The sequence below is a fragment of the Quercus lobata genome, chromosome 2, assembly GCF_001633185.2.
Source record: "Quercus lobata isolate SW786 chromosome 2, ValleyOak3.0 Primary Assembly, whole genome shotgun sequence".
Taxonomy (NCBI): domain Eukaryota; kingdom Viridiplantae; phylum Streptophyta; class Magnoliopsida; order Fagales; family Fagaceae; genus Quercus; species Quercus lobata.
Window position 1 is genome coordinate 22,028,704 of NC_044905.1, and position 26,052 is coordinate 22,054,755.

The following is a 26,052-nucleotide window of genomic DNA, read 5'->3' on the forward strand; positions in this document are numbered from 1 at the left end:
GTAAAATTGTTACTTTATAAAATTAAAAAAAGAAAGAAAAAAAGAAGAAGTTTATTAAAATACTTGTTGTTACTTTATCCAAAAAAGTTGATAAAGATAAAAAACTTTTTGTTTTTATATAAAAACTTAAGTTAATGAATTTATTGAAAAATTTTAAAAAAATTTACAATTTGGTGAAGTCATTTGACACAATTACGACTTTTAAGCTTAATTTTTATTATATTGTATACGATAATATGACATACCAATCAAATAGCTATCAAATGATAAGATATATACAAATACAAACTACTGTCACGAAGGGATAAGCCCAGCTTTGTTACGTGCTCTATTAGATGCACCAACAATATTCTCCAACAATAGAAATTAAAAATTATAACCAAGACGCGAGACTGAGAGGTTGAGGATGACCACGGCATGAGAGTAACTTGCAGTAGAGAGACCCACAGCTTCACAACAGAAACGAAAACCCAAGAGCTTTCACCGAAGAAAATGGGCAGCAAGGCCTAGATCTATAGAAGAAGAAGAGGGAGATCAGCTTTTACTACACTGAATCATGGAGATTTCAGAGCATCAACTCACCTTTTCGGAAACAGAGAACAATGGAGGCTGGAAAAATTGGTAAGGGAAAGTGAAAGTTAGGGAGAAATGAGGAAAAAAACAAAGAAAAATGCTGGTAAGTGAACAGTACTGTAGTCGTTTGGCAAACTGCCACTGATGATGACTTCACCTGTGGGCGGTGACTTTACATGTAGTGGGATCCACTAGTTGATGTGTTCCCAATTTTCATCCCTCGAAGTCAATTATTTGAATTTTGAGCGACAAGAACAATTAATGGTGTGTTTGTATTGAGGAGAAAAAAGAAGAGTAAAGTAGAATAGAGTAGATTTAGTACAAAATTAGTTTATTTTTAATTAACTGTACTGTACCCCTCCATTCCTCTTTCCATCCAAACAAACCATAAAAATAGAACTAAGATTCCAAATTAGGGTTGTACTCAAAAAAAAAAAATTTATGAAACTCTAATTCGTATTAACAAATTAAGGAAGTTATATATATATATATATATATATATGTTAAGCTCATATATAGTAAGAAATATATTATACAAGAATTATATCATCCTTTTAGTAATTATGGACCAAATTACTTTTTTTTTTTCACTTATATCTCTGCCATAAATGTAATCCCAATTAGGTCATTGGCTTTAGTTTTCCCACCCACCTACATGCCACAATTTTTATTTTTGTTTTCTTTTGTTTTATTCTCCTCCACTTACTCCTTATCTTCTAGACCTTTGTTTTTCTATTTTTTTTCTCCACCTTTTTTACATCCACACAATTAATCATTTTTATATTTCTCCCTTCTCCTTCTTCACTTGTTTTGTTTCATCTTCTTCCCTTTACTTTATTTCGTCTACTGTAAACTCTCTCTCTCTTTTCAATTCAGCATCTCTCACTCTATTTCAGTTGTGGTTTTTTTTGGGGGGGGGGGGGGGGAATTTTAAGGGCTCGGTTTTTTTTTTTTTTTGGTAAAATTGGTAAATTGGACTAATTTTTGTAACTTTCCTATTGGAGATTTTGTTATTAGGCTTTTTTTTTTTTTTGGGAGTATGTTTTGATGAACTTATATATGTTTTTGGGAGTATGTTATTTTTAATGGTGGCTAAGTGTAATTATTAAACCAAATTGCTAAATTAGTACTTATATGTATATAATAATAATTTTTTTTCCAAATTTTAGGGGACAAAGCCAAAGAATGACTCCGTATTTTGGATTATGGGTGATGAAATATAACTTGGTTTTCACCAATCTAAACACTCTCTCATCTTTTAGGAATAATGAACTACATTCCAATATAAACTCAGTTTTTATATGCTCATAAGAAACTATCTTTGGATTATGCTGTGTCCCTTAACTACAACCATGCTTTCGCTTTTGTTCTTCTCTACCTTTCTTATTCAACCTTCTTTGAGCTCCGTGATGGACCCTATCACCTTCTCTTTCCCCACATTCAATCCTGAAAGTTGCAGCAATGGAGAGCTTATTTGCATGGGTTCAGCGACTGCAGTCGATGGATATTTGAGCATTACACCGGAGCCACAACACGGCAATTTCACTCAGCTAAAAACCAAGGTTGGCCGGGTTCTGTATTCCCACCCTATGCTTGCATGGCCAGCCAATATCTCAACCATCTTCACTGTTAGAATTTCTCCCTTCCAGAATTCAACTGATTCAGGAGATGGAATGGCGTTTATTATTGCACCAAATCATGATCCATCGCCACCAGATAGCCATGGCTTCTTTCTCGGAATCCTTGATCGGTCAACCGAAGGTAAGTATATATATATATATATAGTTATATATTTATTAATATTTTAATGTTTCTGTTTGGATTTTAGACCCTTTCCGGGAAATATAAATTGCTTTAAAAAAAAAAAAAAGGAAATATAAATTGCATTAATTTGGTATAGAAAAATACATCAAATATGCGGCTCTATCACCACAAACTCTTGATATGTTAATCACTTCACAATTATAATTTTTTGTGAGGTCTCTAATGAGAATGGGAGAAGCTTGGGTTTAAGTCTTTACAAGAGAGCTTTACACATTTAGATTAAGTTAGAGTAGAACCAGTAAAGCCAAAGCAAAAGTAAAAATAAAAAAAAATAAAAAAATAAAAAAAAGAAAAAGGAAGAAGAAGAAGAAGAAGAAGAAGGAAAGACTCCTTAAATTGACTAAAAGAACATGACAACTAGATAAATAGACTATAGAAAAGGAAAAATTACTAATACACATTAATTCTATGTTTGGTTGGATTGATTTTGAAAAAAAAAAAAAAAAAATTTATATATATATATATATATATATATATATGGGAGAAAATGGGTGAGAAGGTTGTTTGGTTGGAAGAAGGAAGGAGGAGAAAATTTGTGAGATTTAGCTGTTTTCTCTCTGCACCCATCGAAACTTCACCAAACCAAATTGAGAAAAAAATGAGGGTGGAAATAAAGAGCAAAAGCCCATGGCATTTTGGACAAAATTACCCCTCCATTTTGAAATAAAATTGAACTAGCTACTGCCACATTCACAAGCTCATGCACTCTTCACCTAGCCATGTTCAAAAAATTGAACATTTTGTCTTTTTTCTCTTGGCTCTTCACCGAGCCCCGTTCACAAAGTTCTTTTCTGGTTTCTTTACATGTTATTTATTTTTTTAAATTTTTATTTTTAAATAAAACAGTTTATATTCTTGAACTTCTTATGATTTTTTTTAAAACTTTTTTTTTTATGAAGTATTCATTTTTTTTTTTCCATACCACTAAAGGGAGAAAACAAAAGGTACAGTAGCATTACAAGATACCAACTGGAAACTGATAGCAATAGTGAATTGGCAAACGTGTTGCCACTTTAGCTACAGACCAAATATCCTTCACAACAACATGAGGAACCCAAAAAAGATCACAAAAGAAGCCATTCTGATTCAGGGAGCAGTAGTCCACGAGCCTAGTGCTGTCCCTCCAATCCGTGGCACATTTCTTCTTAACTATCTGCAAAAGCTTTTTGCTATCACTAAGGAACAAAACATTTGGAAAACCTTGAGCTTTGGCTACCAAACCAGCTTCTATAACAGCCTCCAAAAGAGCTCCAGTAGAAGTTGTAGTAGAGGTACTTGCTACTCCAAAAAACACCTTATCTCCCTACAAAGTTAGAGCTTCATATACAAAACCATATCTACATTGCCTCCTCTTTCTAGCTGCTGCAATTTTGATGATTAGATTCCAGTTCCTGGCTGCAGGTTGCTGCCAAGTGTTGGAACAGCTGCAATCTCTTCTTCTCGGGGACTGACAGCTTGAGAGAGAGGCCTTATACCTGCAAGAAAAATTTTGAGCAATTAGGATAACTTCCATTGGATTAGGGATGATTCCTTGATGCACTACTTTGTTCCGATGGTTCCAAATAGCCCAAAGGGTAATGAAAACATCCTGTAAATAAGACATAGAATCCAAATTTCCCAATTCATGTCTTGAAATGATTTGTTGCAGCCAATGTTGAACAGACAGGTCAGAGAAGTCTGAAGAACGGATAGCTAGAGTGGTTCCGTGCCAACACGCCCTAGTGAATGGGCAAAGGAGAAAGATATGGCTTAAATTCTCCTCTTCCTCATTACACATTGGGCAAAGATTTCCCTTGGATATACCTTTAATATGAAGATTATGAAATGTTGGCAGACAATTGTTCAACAACTTCCAAACAAAGTTACTGACTTTCAAAGGAACCTTAATTTTCCAAAACGATTTCCACCAACCCGAATGAGCTTGAAAAGAACCAGATTGGCTAGCATAATTCCTACTTAACAAGTTATAGGCTTTGTACACTTGATACTCCCCATTATTGGAGAATTTCCAACAGAGTGTGTCTTGTACAGAATCTGTCTTGGAAATAGGAATTTGAAGAATTGAGGAAGCCTGATGAAAAGGGTATAAACTCCTAACCAAATCAGCCTTCCAAGTCCTATTATCATGATCAATCAAATCTCCCACAGTGCCGGTAGGGAGATGATGCTGGTGAGCACTAAAGTTTGAATGGGGAAACCAATCCTTATGGTTTAGGGGAATATTAAACCCATTCCCAACCCTCCATTTCCCTTCTCTCAAAAAAGGATGATCAACTTTGATGATGTTTCTCCAAACCCATGAATGGTGCGGTTTAGCTCTATAATTCTGAATTGAACTATTAGGAAAATATCTAGCCTTGACAGTTTTAGCAAGGAGAGAGTTAGGATTCTGACATAACCTCCAATATTGCTTGTTAAGCATAGCTTGGTTCAAGGTTTTGAATTTCTTAAGCCCCAAACCACCCATTCTCCTAGGTTGACAAATCCTATCCCAATTAATGAGGTGCAATTTCCTTTCTCCATAATCATGACCCCACCAAAAAGCACGAATAATAGAGTCCATTTTACTACACACAGCATCAGGAACTTTAAAACAAGAAAATGAGTATAAAGGCAAGGATTGAAGAACAGAAGCAATTAGAGTTGTTCTACCAGCTTGAGACAATAACTTCATTTTCCACCCTTGTAATTTTGCTTGCAATTTGTCAACAAGAAATTGAAAATCAGCAACCCTATTACCTCTTAGTTTAAAATGGACTCCAAGATACTTGCTAGGTTGTTGAACCAAATTGACCCTGAGGGAATTAGCAAGACCAACCTGCTCCTCCAAAGGCATGTTAGGAGAACAGAACACATCAGATTTAGCCAAATTTATGGTTTGACCAGAGATAGAACAATACCATTCCAGAATAGATTGGAGATTTTGAACAGAATACTTATCTTTCCTGAAAAATAACAGAGAATCATCAGCAAACAATAAGTGGGAGAAAATCAAACCATCTCTGCCAACTTTAACACCTCTGATTTTCTTGAGATCCTCAGCATGGGTTAAAGAGATGGATAAAATATTTGCACACAAGAGAAAAAGATATGGAGACAAAGGGTCTCCTTGTCTAAGACCTTGGGAAGGTTTAAAAGACCTAGTCATACTTCCATTTATCAACAAGGTATATTCAACAGTAGTAACACACTCCATGATCCACCTAATCCACTTGGGCTCAAACCTCATTATGGTAAGAACAGCCTTCAAAAAGTTCCAATTGACTCTATCATAGGCTTTTGACATGTCAATTTTCAAAAACCCATAGCTATCCCTCTTCCCCCTCTTTTTCCTAACCACATCAATGATTTCATGGGCCAACAGGATGTTATCAGTGATATTCCTACCCTTGATAAAAGCATTTTGAAAAGGAGTAATAATACTATCCATAATAGGCTTCAGTCTATTGACAAGAACTTTAGAAATAATTTTGTAAAACACATTGCATAGACTAATAGGCCTAAAATGGGACACTTCTTCAGGGTTGGGAAGTTTAGGGATGAGAGTAATGAAAGTATGATTAAAAGCTTTAAGAAGGGAACCCGAATGGAAGAAAGCTTGAATAGCATTACATACATCAGTTTTAATAATGGACCAGAAGTTCTGAAAAAAGAAAACAGGTATACCATCCAGCCCAGGAGCCTTGTGAGGCCCCATCTGAAAAACTGCCTCTTCAATCTCCATGTTGGATATTCCCCTATTGAGTAAAAGAACTTGCTGATCAGTGAGAGAAGGGATAGGAAGCCCACGGAGTTCCTGTAAAATACTCTCCACAGTTAAAATGGAATTACAACTGAAATTTCTTTGGAAAGAGTCAATAAAAATCTGCTCAATTTCCTCATGATTGTCAGTATAGTGCCCATGGTCATCCTTAATTTGAAGTATTCTATTTCTGGACCTCCTTTGTTTAACCACAGTTTGGAAGTATTTAGTATTCCTATCTCCATGTAAAAACCATTTTGTTCTAGCTTTTTGAGCCCACATCAACTCCTCCCTATTCAGAAGTTCCTCCAATTCCTCTCTATAGACTCTTTCCCTCTTTACATCTTCACAAGTCACAATAGAGTCCTGTAACTGTTGCAATTGACCTTGTTTCCTCTTAATTTCAACTTCCACTTTACCAAAGACTGTTTTATTCCATTCTATGGCCTTACGCTTAACATTAATGAATTTGTTCCTCAATTGAGTAGCTCTTGACCCTATAGAATGTAAATCCCACGCCTGATGCACCATCTCTGTACAATTCTCATGGTTTAACCACATAAGTTCAAATCTAAAAGGTCTCTTTCTAAAGGGTGTTTGAACTTCAAGATCCAGAAGAATTGGGCCATGATCTGATCGAACTATTGGGAGATTCCTAAGGGAGTAGAAAGGGTATTGATTAACCCACTCCACACTCCCAAAAGCTCTATCCAACCTTTCCATAACAAAATCCTCATCCTCCCTATTATTCATCCACGTAAATCTCTGACCCAAGGCACTCAAATCACATAATTGCAAATCCCTTAGAACTTGCTGAAATTCCTCAGCTCCCGGAATGTTCCCATTTTTGAAAGAAAATTTTTCCTCCTTATAAAGGATTTAATTGAAATCCCCAATACAAAGCCAACTAGGATGCGCCCATTGTTTTAGTGTTTTCAACTGTTGCCACACCACCCCTCTCTTAGAGTGATCAGGATGTCCATAAACAAAAGTGATGGAGAGGGGGCTGCCTCTGTCATCCAATAAATTGACATGTATGAGATTTTGAGAATCAAACACTACCCTGAGGTCCTGTCTGGGTAACCAAGCTAAAATAAGACCACCACTCAAACCCACCCTAGAGACCTCCCACCCCTCCGAAAAACCACATTTCTCCCATACTTCCTTCCCTTTACCACTAGCTAGACGAGTCTCTATGAGAAACAAAAAGTCAGGTTTAAAATCAAGGGCTTTTTTCTTGCACTGTTGAACTGTAGAGGATTTGCCCAAACCCCTGCAATTCCAGCTCATGATCCTCATTGTTGATGGGGAAGCTGATTAGGGCCAGCTTCCCAACAACCCTTTGGATTACACAGGAAATTCTCAACATTCGTAATAAGACAAGAGTTATAAGAACAATTTTGATTGAGAGAGGAGTAAATGGTACCTTCCTTTGCAAAAGACCCACAAAGTAGTTTCTGCCTAATGTTCCTCCCAATCCTACCCAGCTCAGTACCAGCTCTCTTTTTAGAAGGACCACAAATGCCAGGATCAGTCCTAGCCGAAGTAGAAAGAGATTGACTGGAAGCTGTGTCAGAGTCCTCTGAATTCCTAAGAACATCCAATCCCGTATCAAGGCTTACTGATTGGACCAAATTAGTTATAGCGTTTCGTTCATGCAAGTTCTGAATAGGACTTTGATGTTGGGGCGAGCCACCAACATGAATAAAAGAAGGCCCATTTCTCGCAGTTCCTACTTCAGCCCGTACTCTGGCCCTTTCCTCTCTGTTGAACACAGGATTGTTAAGTCCATCAGGAGACTCTGGAATTTGACCCCTTTCCTGTTCTATCCCACGTAACCATTCCGGTCGATTATCATTGAGTCGGTCTAAGTTAAACAGCACAACCGTCTCCGAATCACTTTCAGTAGCTGAAGAAGACTCTGTGGCCTCCCTTAATTCCCCATTCGTCAAAGACGGACCTATACCATTGACCCACATCTCATGCAAGGAATTATTATTTTGATTCTCCTGGGTTGCATGCATGCTAGTATTTGAATTCGGACTTGGGTTAGGCTCAAAAGGAGGGTTTGCATGCAGGTTTAGGTTCGGGTTTAAATTGTGAGGAACATCTGAGGATGAAATTGGAGAGTTAACAGGAACAGGTGAGACATTCCCTCTGTTGATAGACAGGGAGAGAATGGCTGTATGTAGAGAAGCCTGCCCAGAGTCATGTTGACAAGGTGAGGAGTGAGATAAGTGGTTAGTAGAGTTACTCGGGTTGGGATTAGGATCAGGGACCGACTGTGGTGCAGGGTCCACAGTACCATGCGGGGGATGCTCCTGAGGGGGATTAACACCATCTGTATACCCAAATCTTGCTTTTGTAGTCCAACACCTCCTCTTATTAATATAAGCTCTCAATTCATTATGAAAATGAGGTTCAAGAGAATCATAAGCATAAGGAACCTGATGTAACCTTTGAATTCTTTGCCTCTGACGGATAAGCATGCGCTCCACTTCATCTAAGCTCTCACTACACTGACTTCTAGTATGCCCTATGAGTCCACATTGTGTGCAAAGTTTATGCACTCTCTCATATCTGCATTGAACCCAAGTCTCAGTACCATCATCCAGCCGAAGCATAAACCCCGAGACTACAGGCATCCATGGATTCAATCCCACTTTTATCCTCATAAATCTTATATTCCTAGGCTGACAATCTTCCCAATCAATTTTCTTAAAAGAGCCAATCATTTGGCCCATTCGTTCAGCTAACTCAGGATACTGATATTCTAAAGGTAAACCATGAAGCTGAACCCAGATAGACACAAAATTTAAATGCAATTTGCTCATTACCAGATTTGGACGCCATTTCTCCAGTACCAGCAACGCACCATCTATAGACCAAGGCCCCTCTGAACACATATACTCCAAGTCTTCCATACTCTCAAAATGGATCACATAAAAGGAGGAATCCCTTCCTACAACAGTCACTGCCCCTCTAAGTCGCCATGCAGAACGGATTAGGTGCTGAAGATACGCTATAGAAAACTTCCTATAGTCCAATACCCAATGTGCACTGAGACCAAAAAAGGCGTTGCATGTGGATGGATTCAGGATCAGCTTCCAGCAATGGGCCATGCCTTGCGAAAGGAGCTTCAAGATCATTACTACTCTGTGAATCCAAGTCGGAATTCTCAGCAAAGGGGTCAGCACTGACATCTGACCCACTGCTCTCTGTCCAAGCAAAGTCTCGATTAACAGATGGGTCTCCCATATGAGCTACCCTAACAAAACTTAACGCAAAACAGAGAAAATAAAGAAAAAAACCAGAGACTGACTACACGCAAGAGACCAAACACAGAAAAGCAGAGAAAGGAAAAACAACAACAGAGTAAAAAAAACTGAAGAGAAAAGACTTGACACAGCAAGGGTGAGTACAAAAAGGGAAAAAAGACACATCAAAAGAGAAGAGGCATGAGAAACAAGCAAAAGTTAAATCTCTTCAATTTCTTTCACTTTTCTATCCCTTCAACATTTTCAATTCTCTCACTTTTCCATCCTTTCAGCCAAATGGACCCTAACTATACACTCGTGCACATAATGTTTATAATTTCACATGTGTTGTCCACAGTTTTTAAACATATTCACATTTAACATAAAAAATGAATGATGTGTACAGACGATATATACAAATAAATGTGCAATAATCAATACAACCTGACATTTGCGTACTACTTAATTGTGAGATATATATATATATATATATATATTAGGTTTTAAATTCAAATACATAATTGTATTGAATTTTGATAATTCATGAAAATTAGTAGGCTAAATGCTTTGGACTTCCACCACGGTTAGGTGACCTGAGAAGGAAGAAAATAACTATCGAATGTGACCGGGGTGAACTGGCCAAAGCCCTTCCTACAATTAAATCAATTCTCTCTTTAGATCACAAGAGTAGTGAATGGATGAATAGTGAATATGTACCTTAGCTGGATGAGGCTTGGTCTTTTTATAGAGAGTTTAGAGTGGGCCTACTTGTTGGGCGCCACTAACATTAGGGAAGATGTGTGGACTTAGTGGGGAATGTGGAGCGAATTTTGGGGAATTCACCACACGTTCCGAGATGTGAGTTAGTGGGCTAACCGTTTGAGATTGTAGAAAACACTCGAAAATTTACCAAGTGTTTATTAGTCGTCCATACTTGAATATTGTATGGACTACAGTACTTTCCTTGGATGACCAGATCCTTGTTGGACGACTAGTGACCTGCCTGCAAGTCTTTCTTTTATGTTTGTGATGCATACTTCTACTTTCTCCTTTTTGAAGGTTGCTTTGGACATTGCTGATCTTGAACACTATGGACGAAGAATACTTGTTGTTGATCACCATTAGTTACCCCCTTGTCCATAGGTTGTCGATGCCTTCGTCGTACTTGCTTCCTTTTCTTCTTTTCTTCTCTTTTTTATTTTTACTTTTTATTTTTACATTGCACTTTCTAATTAGTTGATGGGTCATACATGTGGCATCAAATGACTTGGTGAAATCAACCGATATAGATGCTACCATGTGGCTTGATCACAGCGGTTAGGAGGTCGCTTCACTTCGTTCCTTGAAAAAAATGGCCACATGGCATCTTCTAGTTGGTCCGTGTCGTTTCAATGACCCACCTAGTCCCTTATAAATAGCTTAATCTCTCTCTTACCCTCTCACTTTCTCATATTTTCTTCTCTGACATCATTCGTCCTTTGCGCCTCGTCTAGGAGTCCTCCTTCATCCTTAGTCCTATCCGTCTAGAATCAGGTATCATCTCCTTCCTTGTCTAAGGTTTTCTTCTTTAGAGCTTTCTTTATGGCTGAAATCATAGTTTCCTCGTCTAGTGATAAGGACGACAGAGAGACAGATGAATATCATGATGAGAGTAATTATAGTGATAGTAGTAATGGTAGTAGTAGGGACAATAGTGGTGAGAGTACTTCCTCGAAAGAACGGTATTCGTTTGGTACTCCTGGAATTCCTTTAAAGGTTTTCTAGGAAGAGATGAGGAAGAGGGTAGCATCTGAATCGTCTGCTAGTCCGCATAGTGCTCCTACGTCGTTCATCCCACTTTCTTCTGATCAGGTGGACGATGGGTTGGAATGTTGTGCCATGAACATTCTAACCAAAATTAAGGCAGATAGGCTTCATACACTTAGGAATATGTACCAGATTCCTATGGACGTTCACACTCATCTTCCTGCTCTTGTTAAATGGTGTTGTACTCTAGATTCCCCTAAAGTTGGTATATACAAATCCTACCTTTTAGGTGGTTTGAGGTTGCCTTTAAACACTTTTGCTAGGGAACTCCTCCATAGTCTTAGTATTGGACTCAACCAACTTAACCCCAATGGTTGGAGGATAATTTTGGCAATGCAAGTTCTGTGGAGAGAAGCATTTGAAAGGAATCATCCTCTCACGGTGGACGAGTTCCTTTACTGTTAGAAACCTGCTGAGATCTACAAGTCTCTTGGATTTTACCAATTTTCAGCTAGAGACTCTGGCTATAGAATGATTAAGTCTCTTCATACGTCTAATAGACTTTGGAAGACAAAGTTTTTCTTTATTCTTGGGTTTTGGGCTGGTGACCCAATTGAAGTAGGAAGGGGTGCCTTCCATCCTTACATTAGTGCTATGGGTCATCTACATCCTGAGGGCATGTTATCTTTAATTTAGCTCATTTTGAACTTTTATATTCTCGTCTAACACTTCTCCTATTTTTTCAGCTATAGCTCGTCCATCTTTAAGTAATTTTTACCTTGAGCGCGTTCAGAGAGCTTGTTCTTTTGCTGACAAGAACTTTCATTTGCTTGTAACTCTCCATCGTCTAGTAGCTTACGGACTTGGACACGTCCTTTCTCTTGAAGCTTTAGCATACAAGGCCAGTACTCATCAAAGCAAGCTAATTTTTTTTATTGATGTTATCTCCTCTAACTTTTGACGTTCATGACTAGCAACTATGAAGGAAAATAAGGAGAAGGAGCTTGCTAGCGACGACAAGGTCATCCAAACAAAGGATGTTGCCCCTATCTAGACTCGTCCAAATATCTCAACGACATTAAAGCTAATGCCCCTTGGCTCTTCGGAGAAGAGGAAGGCCGTGTGTAGGATGGTTGATGTAGGGAATCTCCCCAGCCATTGAAGCCCTAAAAGGCCTATGGTGGATTCATCTAGCCATAGCAAAGCTCCTGTCGTTGAGCTTGATCCTTCTCCAGTTGAAAATCCTGCTGTAGTCCTTCCTTCTGAAGTTCCTTTTTCCAAGGCTCCCTTTTGTCCTAATCTGGAGTTGTTCACAGTCCTTCTTGCCAAAAATCCTACCACTGCTTCTCACACTCTTCTAAGAAATGAGGCCTTAGCTTGGAACAGGTTCAAGACGGTGTTGAAGGAAGATGATGTTATGGCTTGCTATGACATGTCTGTTAAGGAGTTCGAGCACTCCACCGTCCATGATCTGTTTAAGGAATTTTTCATCATCCATAAAAATTTCCCAATTTTATTGCCAAGTGTTTTAACGTTTTGTTTTGAAGGTCATGTCCAAATTTATGGTGGCGTCTAGGCAAGCCATAGACTTAGACAAAGAGAAGATCAAGTTGGATGCGAAGGTTCTTGCTATAGAGAGGGAGTTAAGCAAGCAAGCTAGAGAAAGGTTGAAGCTGGAGGACCAAGTGAAACATCTGGAGTCCGAGGTGAAGGAGTTGAGAAACTTGGCTGAAGAACTCTGAATTGACATTGTCGACAAGGAGTCTCGTCTGGATCACCTTCAAAAGAAGAGTGACAAATTTTCCTCGTTTATAAAGAAGGCCAAGGACGAGGCAATCAAAGAGTTCAAAAACTTCTAATGCCTATACAAAACTCTTAGATGAGAACTATGCTACTAGGTTTGAGCACTTCCGTTAGGACACACGCGAAGCTTTTCCTAGGGTAGATTTTGACTCTATAAGGCTTCGCATGGTAGCTGAAAGTTCTTTACTTCCTAGTAGCTTTGGGGATGTTAATGTTGAGGACGATGCCATCACCTTTAATCTCCCCAAGGATGATGGTCAGCCTAAGGATGATGCCTAAGTTTAAGGACAAAGCCTCGGCCAGTTTATCAAAGTAGCTTTTCCCCCTTTTTTTATCTAATTGTTTTTGCAAACAATTTATTTGAATGAGGTTTGTTGTTTTGGACCATTTTAATTTTCTCTTAGGTACAATTACTCCATCTATGGTTTTGGATGTGAGTTTCATACATTCGCCTTTTTAGACTTAACTTTCAAGGGTTTTTGGGTGTTAGTTGTCTACCCTTATCATGGACAAGTTAACTTATTCATATATATATATGCTCATCCAAAGTTGGATGTTTATTTCCATTTTTTTTGCTGTTCTTATATGTTCGTCCATGTTTTGGATTTCTCCTTTTCCTATTCATACATATTGATCCATGGTTTGGACATTGTATATTTAGGGATTTTGGACTTTGGTTGCCCGTAATTGTTGTTTATTTTATTGCATGCTTTTGCTCGTCTTTCATTTATTTAGCATGAACGAGTATATGTGGGAGGTGATGTGTTCGTTCCTTCCCTTATTTTTTTACCCTACAGTTTTTATCCCACTCTGTGGTGTTTTGCATTTCCCTCGTCTAAAGTAGGCTTAAGACGATATGTCCCCGCGTCCAGGGATTTTACTCGTCCATGGCTTTTAACTTTTCTTGTGGACTTTGATTTTGTAAAGGAATAAAAACACTTAAGTGGAAAATCTAAACTGCTTTATATATAAACTAGGAACTTTGTACATAACATAAACTCGTCCACAAACATTGCACATGCCTGTACCTAGTGCTTTTTAGGGAGTTCAAATGGTAGAAAACATATAATGCTGCTAGAAAACATAAGCGCTAAAAAATAACATAAACAGACTACTAGTGGTAACCAATAGTCTGTAGGGATTAAGGTTGTCCTTGCTGGCCTTTTTGACGAGTCTTCATTGATAGTACTTTCTCAGGTGCTCCACATTCCATGGATGCTCAAGCCTTCGTCCATCAAAGGTTTCTAGGTAGTACAACCCTCATCTTTTGGAGTTGATGAATCTGTATGGTCCTTCACAATTGGGTCCCAACTTTCCATGAGCAGGATTCTTAGTAGCCAAGGACACCCTTTTTAGGACGAGGTCTCCAACGTTAAATTGCTTGGGTTTGACCATCGCATTATGGTGCTTGGTCATCAAATTCTTGTAGCGTGCTACCCTCTTTTTTGCGTCCATCCTCACCTCGTCTATGAAATCGAGGCTCAAACGCAACTACTTCTCAATCTCTTCGTCTTGGTAGTGGGCCACCCTAAAGTTTGTTAGTCCAACCTCTGCGAGTATCATTGCATCATTTCCATATGCTAACTTGAAAGGATTTTCTACTAGGTAGCTCTTCAGGCTATATCCCCTTTACCCCCTTAAGCCGAGTCATGATTATTTTAAGTAAGGATCAGTTTGCAACTTCTACCTGTTCGTTTGCTTGGGGATAGGAAGGTGAGGAGTAGAGATTCCTAATTCCAAGCTATTCATAAAATTCTTTGAAGGGTGTGCTATCGAACTATCGTCCATTGTCTGAGATGAGCACCCTAGGAATTCCAAAGATCCAGATGATGTTCTTCTAAATGAAACTTCTGACGTTTTGTTTAGTGACCTTTGCTAAGAGCTCTGCCTCCACCCATTTAGTGAAATAATCAATTTCCACCATTAAGAACTTTATTTTCCTGGTTCTCATTGGGTAAGGACCAAGGATGTCAAGTCCCCATTGGGCAAAGGGTCAAAGGCTAAAGGGCTGTCATCGGGGTAAAATACTCTGATGGTCATCTAGGTATGTTACTAAAGCGCTAATATTTGTCACAAGCCTTGACATTTGCTTGCATTGATGGCCAATAGTAACTTGCACGAACTATCTTATGGATGAGGGACCTTGCTTCTGAATGATTTCCACATATTCCTTCATGTTTGTCTTTCATGATGTAGTGAGACTCGTTTGGAGTCAAACATTTCAAGTAGGGCTGAGAAAAACCCCTTTTATACAATACCTTATCCATAAGGATGAATTTTTCTGCTTTGACCCTTAGCTTCCTTACTTCTTCTTTATCCTCGGGGAGGAGTTCATCCTTGAGATAAGACATAATTAGAGTAGTCCGGTTGGCTTCTTCATTTATTTGATGCACCTTGGGAACATCTATACTCTAGATATACTGGACTTTAATCTAATCATCCACCAACTCATCTGCAGATGTTGTATTAGCCAGGCTATCAACTTCCGTGTTTTCTTCCCTTGGGATTTGATGGAACATGGTCATTGTGAAGCCTTTGATACAATGCTTGACTTTGCTCAAATATCTTTTCATTCGTTCTTACTTGGCTTCCCATGTCCCGTTTACCTAACCTATGATCAGCTGTGAATCTCCCTGGATATTATTGACTCAGCTCCTAGTGTTTAGCCAATCCCAATCCCTGAAGGAGTGCTTCATATTTGACTTCGTTGTTGGTTGTCTGAAATTGTAAACATACTGCATACTCTAGACAGTCTCTTTCTAGTGACTACAAGATTACTCCAACTCCTCCTGCATATTGAATAGACGAGCCATCCACATGAACGACCCATGGCCTTACCCCCTTTTCTTCATTTGGCTAGTCATGGGCAGGAGTGAATTCTGCAATGAAGTCCACAAGCGCTTGGGCCATTATTGCTTTTCTTGGCTGATACCTTATGTCAAACTCATTGAGTTCAACTACCCATTGAATTAGGAGTTCAACTACCCATTGAATTAGTCGTCCAATTGCTTCTAGCTTGTTCATGGCCTTCTTGAGTGGATGATCTGTTAGGACGTTGATGACATAAGCTTGGAAATAAAACATGAGCTTCCTTGCTACTGTCACCAATGAAAAGGCTAAATTTTCTATTGACGGATATTGTCCTTTAGCTCCCCTTCTCGCCTTGCTAGTGTAGTAAACGGGCTTTTGCACATTTCCTTCTTCCCTGATTAAAGTTGAGCCCACGCCATGAGGAGATATTGCTTGGTATAGGTACAATTCTTCACCTGGCTTAGATGGACTCAATAAGGGAGTTGTAGTGAGATACTCCTTAAGATCCTTGAACACTTATTAACATTCGTGCATCTATTCAAATGATTTCCTTAACACCTTGAAAAATGGCAAACACTTATCAGTAGCTTTTGAGACAAACCTATTAATGTGTTGCTACTCGTCTAGTTAGGTTTTGCATTTCTTTGACATTCTTCGGTGGCTCCATGCCCAATATTGCCTGTATCTTGTCAAGGTTTGCTTTAATCCCCCTTTTTGAGACCATGAATCCAAGGAACTTTCCTAATGAAACTCTGAAGGCACATTTGCTCGTGTTCAATTTCATGTTATATCGTCTAAGCGTGTCAAAGGTCTCTTGAAGGTCTTCCAAATGCAGTGCTTCCTTTGTGCTTTTGACCAACATGTCATCCATATATACCTAAATGTTTCACCCTATTTGTGGATGAAACAAATGATTGACCAGCCTCTAATAGGTCACACTTGCATTTTTCAACCCAAAATGCATCACTTTGTAGCAAAACAAACCTTAGTTGGTGATGAATGATGTTTTCTCCTGATTTGCCTCGTCCATCTTGATCTGGTTGTACCCTAAAAATGCATCCATGAAGCTCAACAGTTGGTGCCCTGTTGAATATACGAATTAGTCAATACGTGGCAGGGGATAGTTGTCCTAGGGGCATGCTCTGTTCAAATTTGTGAAGTCCAAACACATCCTCCACTTGCCATTAGCCTTCTTGACCATCACTACATTTGCCAGTCAATTCGGGTAGTAAACTTCCCGGACGAACTCTGCTATCACTAGCTTTTGGACTTCTTCTTTGATAGCATTGTCTCACTCTAGAGTGAACACTTTTCTCTATTGACGGACGAGCTTGTAGGACAAGGATACATTTAGACAATGGGTAATCACACTTGGGTCAATCCCAGGCATATCTTCATGACTCCAAGAAAAAATATTTGTACTCTTCTTAAGAAATTAGACAAGACCCTACTTTGTCTTCTCCCCTATGCTTGTTCCTATTCTAGTAAACTTCTCTAGGTTGGATTCGTCCAAAGGAATATCTTCCAATACTTCAATTAGCTTGGCAACTGTTTTTCTTCTTTTAATATTCATCGTCTGCATCTACTCGTCCATTGCTAACATAGCCAAGTAGCATTCTCTAGCTGCCAACTAGTCTCCTTATACTTCTCCTATGCCATATTCTATTGGTAATTTAATGGACAAATGATAAGTAAGTGTTGCAACTCTCTAACTATTCAAAGTTGGTCGTCCTATTATGGCATTATATGAGGACGAGCATTCTACAATAAGGAAGTTCACTTGCTTATTGATCTGTCGTGGGTAAGAGCTAACCACGACTAGTAGGGAAATGGTGTCCACTGGTAGAACCTTCATTCCTCCAAACCCAATTAGAGGCACATTCAGTGGACGAAGTAATTCCTTGCTAATCCTCATCTGTTGAAAGGCTGGATAATAAAGGATATCTATAGAATTCCCATTATCTACTAACACTCTTCTTATAGTGTAATTTGCAAACGTCAAAGTGATAATGATCGCATCGTCATGAGGATGATGTAATCTCCTCACATCTTCATCTGTGAAAGTGATAGCTGGCTCGTCTACCCTGGATGTCCTTGGTAGGTGGCTAGTGAGTTGAACATTCTAAACTACCTATAAGTAAGTCTTCTTGGCTTTGGACGAACTTCCAATTGATGTGCCTCCCACAATAACCCTTATTTCTCCAAGTGGTTGACGCACTGGTTCTTCTACTTTGCCCTTTAATGGTAGCCTTTTGTCCTTGCGGTCTTGTCCAAGGAAATTTTTCAACTTTCCCTACTTAATAAGAATTTCAATTTGCTTTTTTAAGTCATAACACTTGTCTATGTTGTGTCCACGATCTCGATGAAAATGGTAGTACTTGCTCTTATTTCGCTTATTAGGATCCCCCTTCTCTTCTTTGGCCACTTTAAGAATGGATCATCCTTAATTTGCATCAGCACTTGGTTGAGCAGGGCGTTCAAAGGCGTATAGCTTGAGTATCGTCCTGAGGATGATCCTACTTTCTTGCCATCTCTATCTCTCTTTTCCCCCATCTTGGCCTTTTTTGGATAAGGGCCCTGCTCTGGATGACGTGTATACTCAGTATCTGCTCATTCAACCTTTTTCTTCTACTTAGCAATGATCGCGTTTGCTGCATTCATGAAACTTTGGGTTGAATGAATCAGCTCAGCCATCATCTGTGGCTCTCAGTCATATTGCTTGTAAATGAACAGATCTGAAGTGACTTTGTTATGGAAGGCTGCCAACAAGATTTTGTCATCCATTTCATCTACCAACATGGCTTCTCTGTTAAAACGACTGATGAAAGATTACAGACTCTAGTTCTCCCCTTACTTTATGTTCAGCAAACTAGACGAAGAGTGCTTGTGCCTTTGACCTCCAACAAAGTTGTTAACAAACAACTTACTTAACTCCTGGAAGGAAATTATAGTATTTTGTGGTATTTTTTCGAACCATACCTGGGTTGGGCCTTTAAGTGTGGTAGGAAAGGCTTTGCACATTGTCTCGTCTAGAACTCCTTGGAGGTGCATGGTTGTTTTGAATGTGACAATATGATCATATGAATCCCGCGTTCCATCATATGAGTCCAACATAGGCATTTTGAACTTACATGGCAAGGGGTGATTGGTGATGGACGTGGTGAAGGGAGAGTCAGTTCTGTGGACGAGAACATCCACATGGTTCATCCTTCTCATAGAGTCCCTCATCTCTTCCACGGCCTTTTTCATCTAATCCATCTTATTCTCCAAATGTGGCACCTTATGTGTGATGGTGCCTCTTGACTAATCTTTACCTTCAGCATTATTCTCCGCTTCTCCAGCCTTAGAGCTCTGCTTAGGCCCTTCAGTGTGACGTTGACGACGTTGCTTGTGTTTGTTAACTTCTTGAGTTAACTCTTGGTTTTGGTGTGTTAAGTCTGCCATAGCAGCCGTCATAGATTGCAACTATTGCTAGACGAACGCTAGTAGTGAAGTAGACACTAGTGGTGGTGCACGGTTGGGATGATTGGAAGCATTTCCACTCTCCTGTGCTCTAAACTTGTGGCCATCGACCTAGTCTGAACCACGCAACCTTTTGTCTTAGAAAGCAAAGTGGTTAACACTTGGAAACTTTCCCATAGACGACGCCAACTGATGATGCATGAAAATCAGTAAGCTGAATGCTTCAGACTTTCACCACAGTTGGGTGACCAGAGAAGGAAGAAAATAACTATCGAAGGTGACGGGGGTGAACTAGCAAAGGACTCTCTAACGGTTAAATCAGTTCACTCTCTTGATCACAAGAGTAGTGAGTAGATGAATAGTGAATGCGTACCTTAGTTGGATGAGGCTTAGTCCTTTTATAGAGAGTTTGGAGTGAGTCTACTTGTTAGGCGCCACTAACATCATGGGAGATGTGTGGACTTGGTGGGGAATGTGGAGTGAATTTTGGGGAATTTACCCCACGTTTCGAGATGTGAGTTAGTGGGCTAACCATTTGAGATTGTAGAAAACACACGAAAATTTACTAGGTATATATTAGTTGTCCATACTTGAATATTGTATGGAAGACTGTACTTTCCTTTGACAACCAGATCCTTGCTAGACGACCAATGACCTGCTTGCAAGTCTTTATTTTATGTTTGTCATACGCACTTCTTCTTTCTCCTTTTTGAAGGCTCTTTTGGACATTGTTGATCTTGGACGACCACTATGGACAAAGAATACTTGTTGTTAGTGACACAAGAACTTGCCATATGTTAGTCAAGCAGCAAAGGTGCCACACCAAGTTAATCATTCAAGGCCTTCCAAACTCAACTTTTTAACTTTAGTTTAAGGGGGTGTAGACATATTATGGCCCAAGTAGTCCAAACCAATTTTATGCCTATGTACTTGTAGAGCATGAGCCTATGCTATTTGGTGTGTTACTGGGTTCTCACATATAATTTGTCTTTTTAGTAAAGTAACACAAGATCCTATTTGCTTCAACATTCCTACTATGCCAACTAAGGCACCATGCCAACTAGATGTCAGTTTTGTTATCAGTGTCATGTCAACAATACAAGATCTTGCAATTTCAGTCAAGTAGCATAGATGTCACACCAAGCTATACATTCAAGACCTCCTACATAGGCCTATACACGGTGCGGTGCGGCTGGTTATAGGGGGAATTTTTGCAGCACACCTATGTCTACACAAGGTTTGGTTCACCATAGTAGTGCAGTGCGGTTAGTTCGGTGCAAAAACAAAAAACAAAACAGAACAAAACAAAACAAACAAACAAACAAACAAACAAACCAAAAAAAAAAAAAAAAACCCCCAAATTTCATCAGAATCATCAAACAACCCACACAGAAATATTAACAAAAAAACATGTTTAAAATATTTCTCTAATACCCACAAAAAATAGCCTAGGTCTTAAGCATTATATAACTCCACATACCTGGTAGAAAGCATAGTAGCCAGGTATTCACAAGTGACCTTCAAAACATTCTCTAAAATTTTCTAGATAATAACCATGATAGAGAGCAAAGAGGAGAGAGTGAAACTTCGAAAACAGTGGAATCAAGATGTAGACAGCGGAGAGAGAGAGAGAGAGAGAGAGAGAGAGAGAGAGAGAGAGGCGAATGACAGAAAGAGAGAGAAATCAATTGATCTAAAACATAAATTTCAGAATTTAACCTAGTCTCCAACTAAAACGATGTCATTTTGAAGTTTAAACTAAAATTAATATTATGTCCAAATCGACGTCATTTTGTATCAAATTAAAAAAAAAATTAATGAAACTATGTCATTTTATAACTCACTTAATTTAACTCTATTTTCTCCTCTTCTTCTTCCTTCACCTTTGATGCCTCTCTCGCTCTCCTTTTCAGAGTTTCTATTTTCACGCCTCTCCTCTCAATCACATTGCATAGGTACTCTTTTTCTCTCTGGAAATTTCTTAAAATTGAAACTTGATTATAAATCATATATGTAAATGTTAAATTGTATATATATGGCGGTTGGTTCAGTTACTCATCGGAATGCAAAATCCACAACCGCTCGCCTCATCGACCATTGTCGGTACTTGGAAATCGCCTTCGACCACTGCACCATACACCTCCAGTGGAGCTTTGTAGGGTGCGGTTCGAATCGGTGCAGGCCAATTTTGTTGGCTGTGGGCGAAATCTGAACAGGCTTACTTCTACATCATCAATGTCATGTTAGCGGCACAAGGTCTTGTCATGTCAGTTGAGTAGCAGAGGTGCCACACCAAGCTATACATTCAAGGCCTTCCAAACTCAAGTTTTCACCTTTAATTTGAGGGGGTGTTCGATATATTATGGTCCAAACCAATTATAGGCCTATATACTTGTACATCCAAAACATTTTCAGTCCTTTTCACAATAATTTCACAATAATGTTACATCCAAAACACCTTGACATGTGGTAAAATGTTACTGATTCTAATTTAGACCCAATAGTGACATAACTTTTTTATCTATCAATAAAAACTTGTTGCATAAGATTTCTTGTGAATATGTAGTGGAAGTAGCATTACTCCAAAAATAATTTTGGTCCCCCAAACATAATCCTTAACCCCTTAAAAAAGGGGCTTAAATAACAGTAATAAAAATTAGCCCCAATAACAACAAAAATATAACTAGACCAAACAATAAGAGGTGAACAAATTATTCAACACTAAGCCTATTCAACAACAAGAAAATAAAAATTTTGAATCATTCAAATTTGTAACTCATTCAACCCATTACATAAAAATAATCCATAATTTCTTCTTTTTTTTCACCCTTAAAAAATGGTATTAAGAGAAATACTATGGTAGTGAGTTCTTGGCGGTGCCGGTAGTTATGCTCTTTTTGACTTTGCAATCGCAACAATTTTTCTCTTCTTAGTGACTCAGTTTGCAGTTGTAACAAAAATCATCCATTTCTCTCTCTCTCTCTCTCTACATTTTTCACTTCTGTATTATCATTTTAGAATGTCTCTAACTTTATCACACTCATCTCAACATTCTCAGTTTCCACTTTATCTCCTTTCAGACCATTTTTTTCTTTCTCTTTGTTAGTAGAAAGAAGTTTTAATACTTCATTTATTTGCCTTTTTTTGTAATGTTGATTTTATTTTTTTATTAGTGTAAAGTTGTAATTTACAACTATATTTTATGTTGGCTTTATTCCATGACAAAAAGTGTTATAATTGCTCTAATTTTGTTCCTTGTGTTTTGTGGGATTTTATTGTATTGGTTTAGTATTAAGTTGGTGAAGAATTGAGCATGAAATGAAGAATCAGTGCAATTTCGCAACTAACTCATGAGAAGAGTATCATGCGAAAATGGCACATGAGAAGCACATGTTGGAAGCTGAAGAGTCATGCCAGGCTGTTAATTTTGCGACTGTCTCACGAGTAAGGCCTTCCCGCGAAGTACTCGCGAAATATTCTGCCTTGAGGATTTTAACTGTGACTTTCTTACCCTTCACTCATACTATATATATCTTCATTACCCACAAAAGTATGAGAGGCTATTCAAGAAGAAAAACCCTAGATAGGTTTTCTACAATACAACACACCTATCTTTTAGAGAGAAAACTACTCATCCTTAGTGAGAAATCATTGTAGCCTTTTCACCTTCCCTCTCCCATTGTCATAATTTAAGAGGAGATTTGTACCCAAACACAACCCACACATATTCAAAGTGTAGAGAGTGTTTTGGAGCTTGGAAAGCTTTGGGGATTTGCCAAAAGAAGCCGGTAAGGCTCGACGGATGCAATCGGGCGTATTACGGGATTTGGAAAGGTAAAGAAGACATGACTCCGAGAAATCTATTAGTAGTAGGAGCTTGGAGGGGTTAAGTATATTGGGTAGACTAGGCATTGAGGGTTTTTTGTCATTCGTGTACTCCAACTTTAATCTTTAGTGGATTGATTTCAACTTGGAGGGTCGCGGAGAGGTTTTTCGCCGAGTTCTTCGGTTTCCTCTTCGATAACACATCTTGGTGTTATATTGTGGTTACATCTCTTTTCGCTTACTCTTGTACTTTATTTTTATTGTTTGTTATTCATGATTATGCACTAGTGTAGTTATCGGTTTATTGCGTTTCATTTACTTTTGTTCCTCACTTAGATAAGTTAGAGTAAAAGTAATCTAGCCGTAATTTTAATTGGGGGTCTAAACAAGCTTTTGCGTTTTCACACAAATCCGAACTTTCAATTAGATTTTGAATAATTTAAGTTTCTTAGTGATCACCTTAAAAAATATTCCTAGAGCCACTACTAAAGCCGAATCACGTAAACATTTGTGTGTGCTCTATCTTTTATGATTCTTCTCATCATTTAATTATCACAAACTTTAACACTATGGATGAAAAACACAAACCAATTCTTGTCTTCATTATAGACTCAGGAATATAAGCATATACTTTTTAAAGTGTCAAATAAAATGGAAATGTAGGTGTTGTTCGGCAATTAGCTGTGGAGCTTGACACCTTCAAGAATGAATATGATTTAGACGGAAACCATATTGGCATTGACACAACAAACATGATTAATCCGATTGCAGCAAAGAGTCTTGACTACACTGGCATTGAGCTCAAAAGTGGAAGAGATATCAAGGTCAAAATTGACTATGATGGTTGGAAAAACATGCTTCAAATTTCAGTTGGATATTCTGGGAAACCATTAGTGACCGTTCTCGAACAATCAATAGTCATGTCTGACACAGTTCCAAGCTCCGTTTTCGTGGGCTTTACGGCTTCTACGGGGCTTGTCTCAGAAAGCCATAAGGTCATTGATTGGGTTTTCACATCAGTGCCATTGCCATTCTCTTCCATCCACAATGGGCATGAAAAGGACCACAAAATCAAGAAGACCGTATTGGTTAGTGTTACAACATGTTTCATGGTTTTGTTGGTTATAGTGACTTGCATGTTTCTTCCATCAGTTTTAAGAAAGCTAAGGAAGAAAAATCAGAGAGATCTAGATATAGAAACTCAATCTAGGAATGCAGCAAATGTCCCTAAGATGTTTACGTACAAGCAGCTTTCAAAAGCTACTCGCAACTTCAGCAAGGAAAACTTGTTGGGTAAGGGTGGATTTGGAAGTGTTTACAGAGGTATTATCTCGGTTCCTCCAAAAGTCATAGCTGTCAAGAAGATTTCGGCAACCTCAAAACAAGGTTTGTTACTTTGTTCTAATTCTATTGCATTGTTTCTTGATAATATTCTTCACGGTTTAGATTGATCCATTTGAAATTGATATATTAAATATTACTAATTTGAAGATATATACGAAATAAAATCTTTAACAATAAAATGGACTTTCTCCATTTGAGGATCTTAACAAAATAATAAACCGTGAGTACATCATGTTTATTTTGAAACAACAAAATACTCATGTAGTTCCTATAATTATATCCGAATTAATTCCTTAATTTGTCAGGATTAGTTTTTGTGCTTACACTTGTTTATTTTACTCTTCAAACTAAAGGTGAAAGAGAGTATATGGCAGAAATATGCACCATAGGACGCATGCGGCACAAAAATATTGTGCAACTAGAAGGTTGGTGCCATGAGGGAGAGAATCTACTCCTAGTGTATGAATTTATGTCAAATGGTAGCCTAGACCGTTTCATAGGAAAGGAGTTTCTTGACTGGGAAACTAGGTACAAAATATTGACAGGGTTGGCCTCGGCATTACTGTACCTGCACGAAGAATGTGGTAACCCTGTGGTTCATCGAGACATTAAGCCCAACAATGTAATGTTAGACTCTGATTTTAATGCTCATCTTGGTGATTTTGGTCTTGCAAGAATTCTCCAAAATGATGCCTCTGTTACAACTATGCTAGCTGGGACTACAAGATATTTGGCACCAGAAATAGGCTTCATAGGAAAGGCTACCCCAGAATCTGATGTGTATAGCTTTGGCATGGTAGTACTTGAAGTTGTGTGTGGGAAAAGATCAAAGGATATCATGGCTGAATACGGTCTAGTAGACTATGTATGGAATTTATACGGGGAAAATGAATTGCTCGAGTGTGTGGACCAAATGCTCCAAGGCAAATTTGACGAGAAGCAAGTGAAAAGGACATTGATTGTAGGGCTTGCATGTTTGAACCCAGATTCAATGTTCCGGCCCAAGATGAGAAGAGTGGTGAATATTCTTATGGACCCAAACGAGCCCCTGATGAATTTGCCAGGAAATCGACCTAGTGGAGTATGTGTAGTTTTCCCTTCTAATTCTTCTACTTCCCCAACAGCCACTGATAGCTCTGCATTGCTTCAATCATCTATGGCATCGCTTATGAACTCAAATGAGCCCTTAATGAATTCGCCAGGAAATCGACCTAGTGGACTATATGTATTTTTCTCTTCTAATTCTTCTACTTCCACAACAGCCACTGATGGCTCTGCATTGCTTCAATCATCTATGGCATCGCTTATGAACCCAAACGAGCCCTAATTGAATGCCAGGAAATCGACCAAGTGGAGAACATGTATCGTTCTCTTCCACTTCTTCTACTTCCACAACAACCACGGATATCAATTTTGGCTCAAAAAGTGGCTCTACATTGCTTCAATCATCCATGCCATCGCTAGATGAGATTGAGGTCCAATATGACTAGTAGTGACATAATGTTTTTGTCTTGATATGATTGATTCTCCCATGAAACTATTGAGCTGTACTTACTACTTGGTAGAATTTGAAATTAAAATGTATGACTAAGGACAGAGGCAGGATTCCAAATTAGGGGCTGTAGTATAAAAGAAAAATTATTATGAAACTCTAATTAGTATTAA

General features: G+C 38.5%; 1 protein-coding gene across 3 annotated transcripts; it reads left to right on the top strand.

The window, feature by feature from the left end:
* Positions 1–1,566: 1,566 nt before the first annotated feature.
* Positions 1,567–26,052, top strand: LOC115974968 (cold-responsive protein kinase 1-like). Of its 3 annotated transcripts, XM_031095566.1 has the most exons (4): positions 1,567–2,135; positions 2,223–2,334; positions 23,707–24,429; positions 24,741–26,052. In XM_031095566.1, the coding sequence occupies exons 1-4, from the start codon at positions 1,875–1,877 to the stop codon at positions 25,712–25,714; spliced, it is 2,070 nt and encodes a 689-aa protein (XP_030951426.1). In that variant the 5' UTR covers positions 1,567–1,874; the 3' UTR covers positions 25,715–26,052. The 3 variants fall into 3 exon arrangements, with proteins under 3 accessions (XP_030951426.1, XP_030951425.1, XP_030951428.1); XM_031095565.1 differs by having other exon boundaries at positions 1,572–2,334; XM_031095568.1 differs by having other exon boundaries at positions 1,572–2,334; positions 23,815–24,429.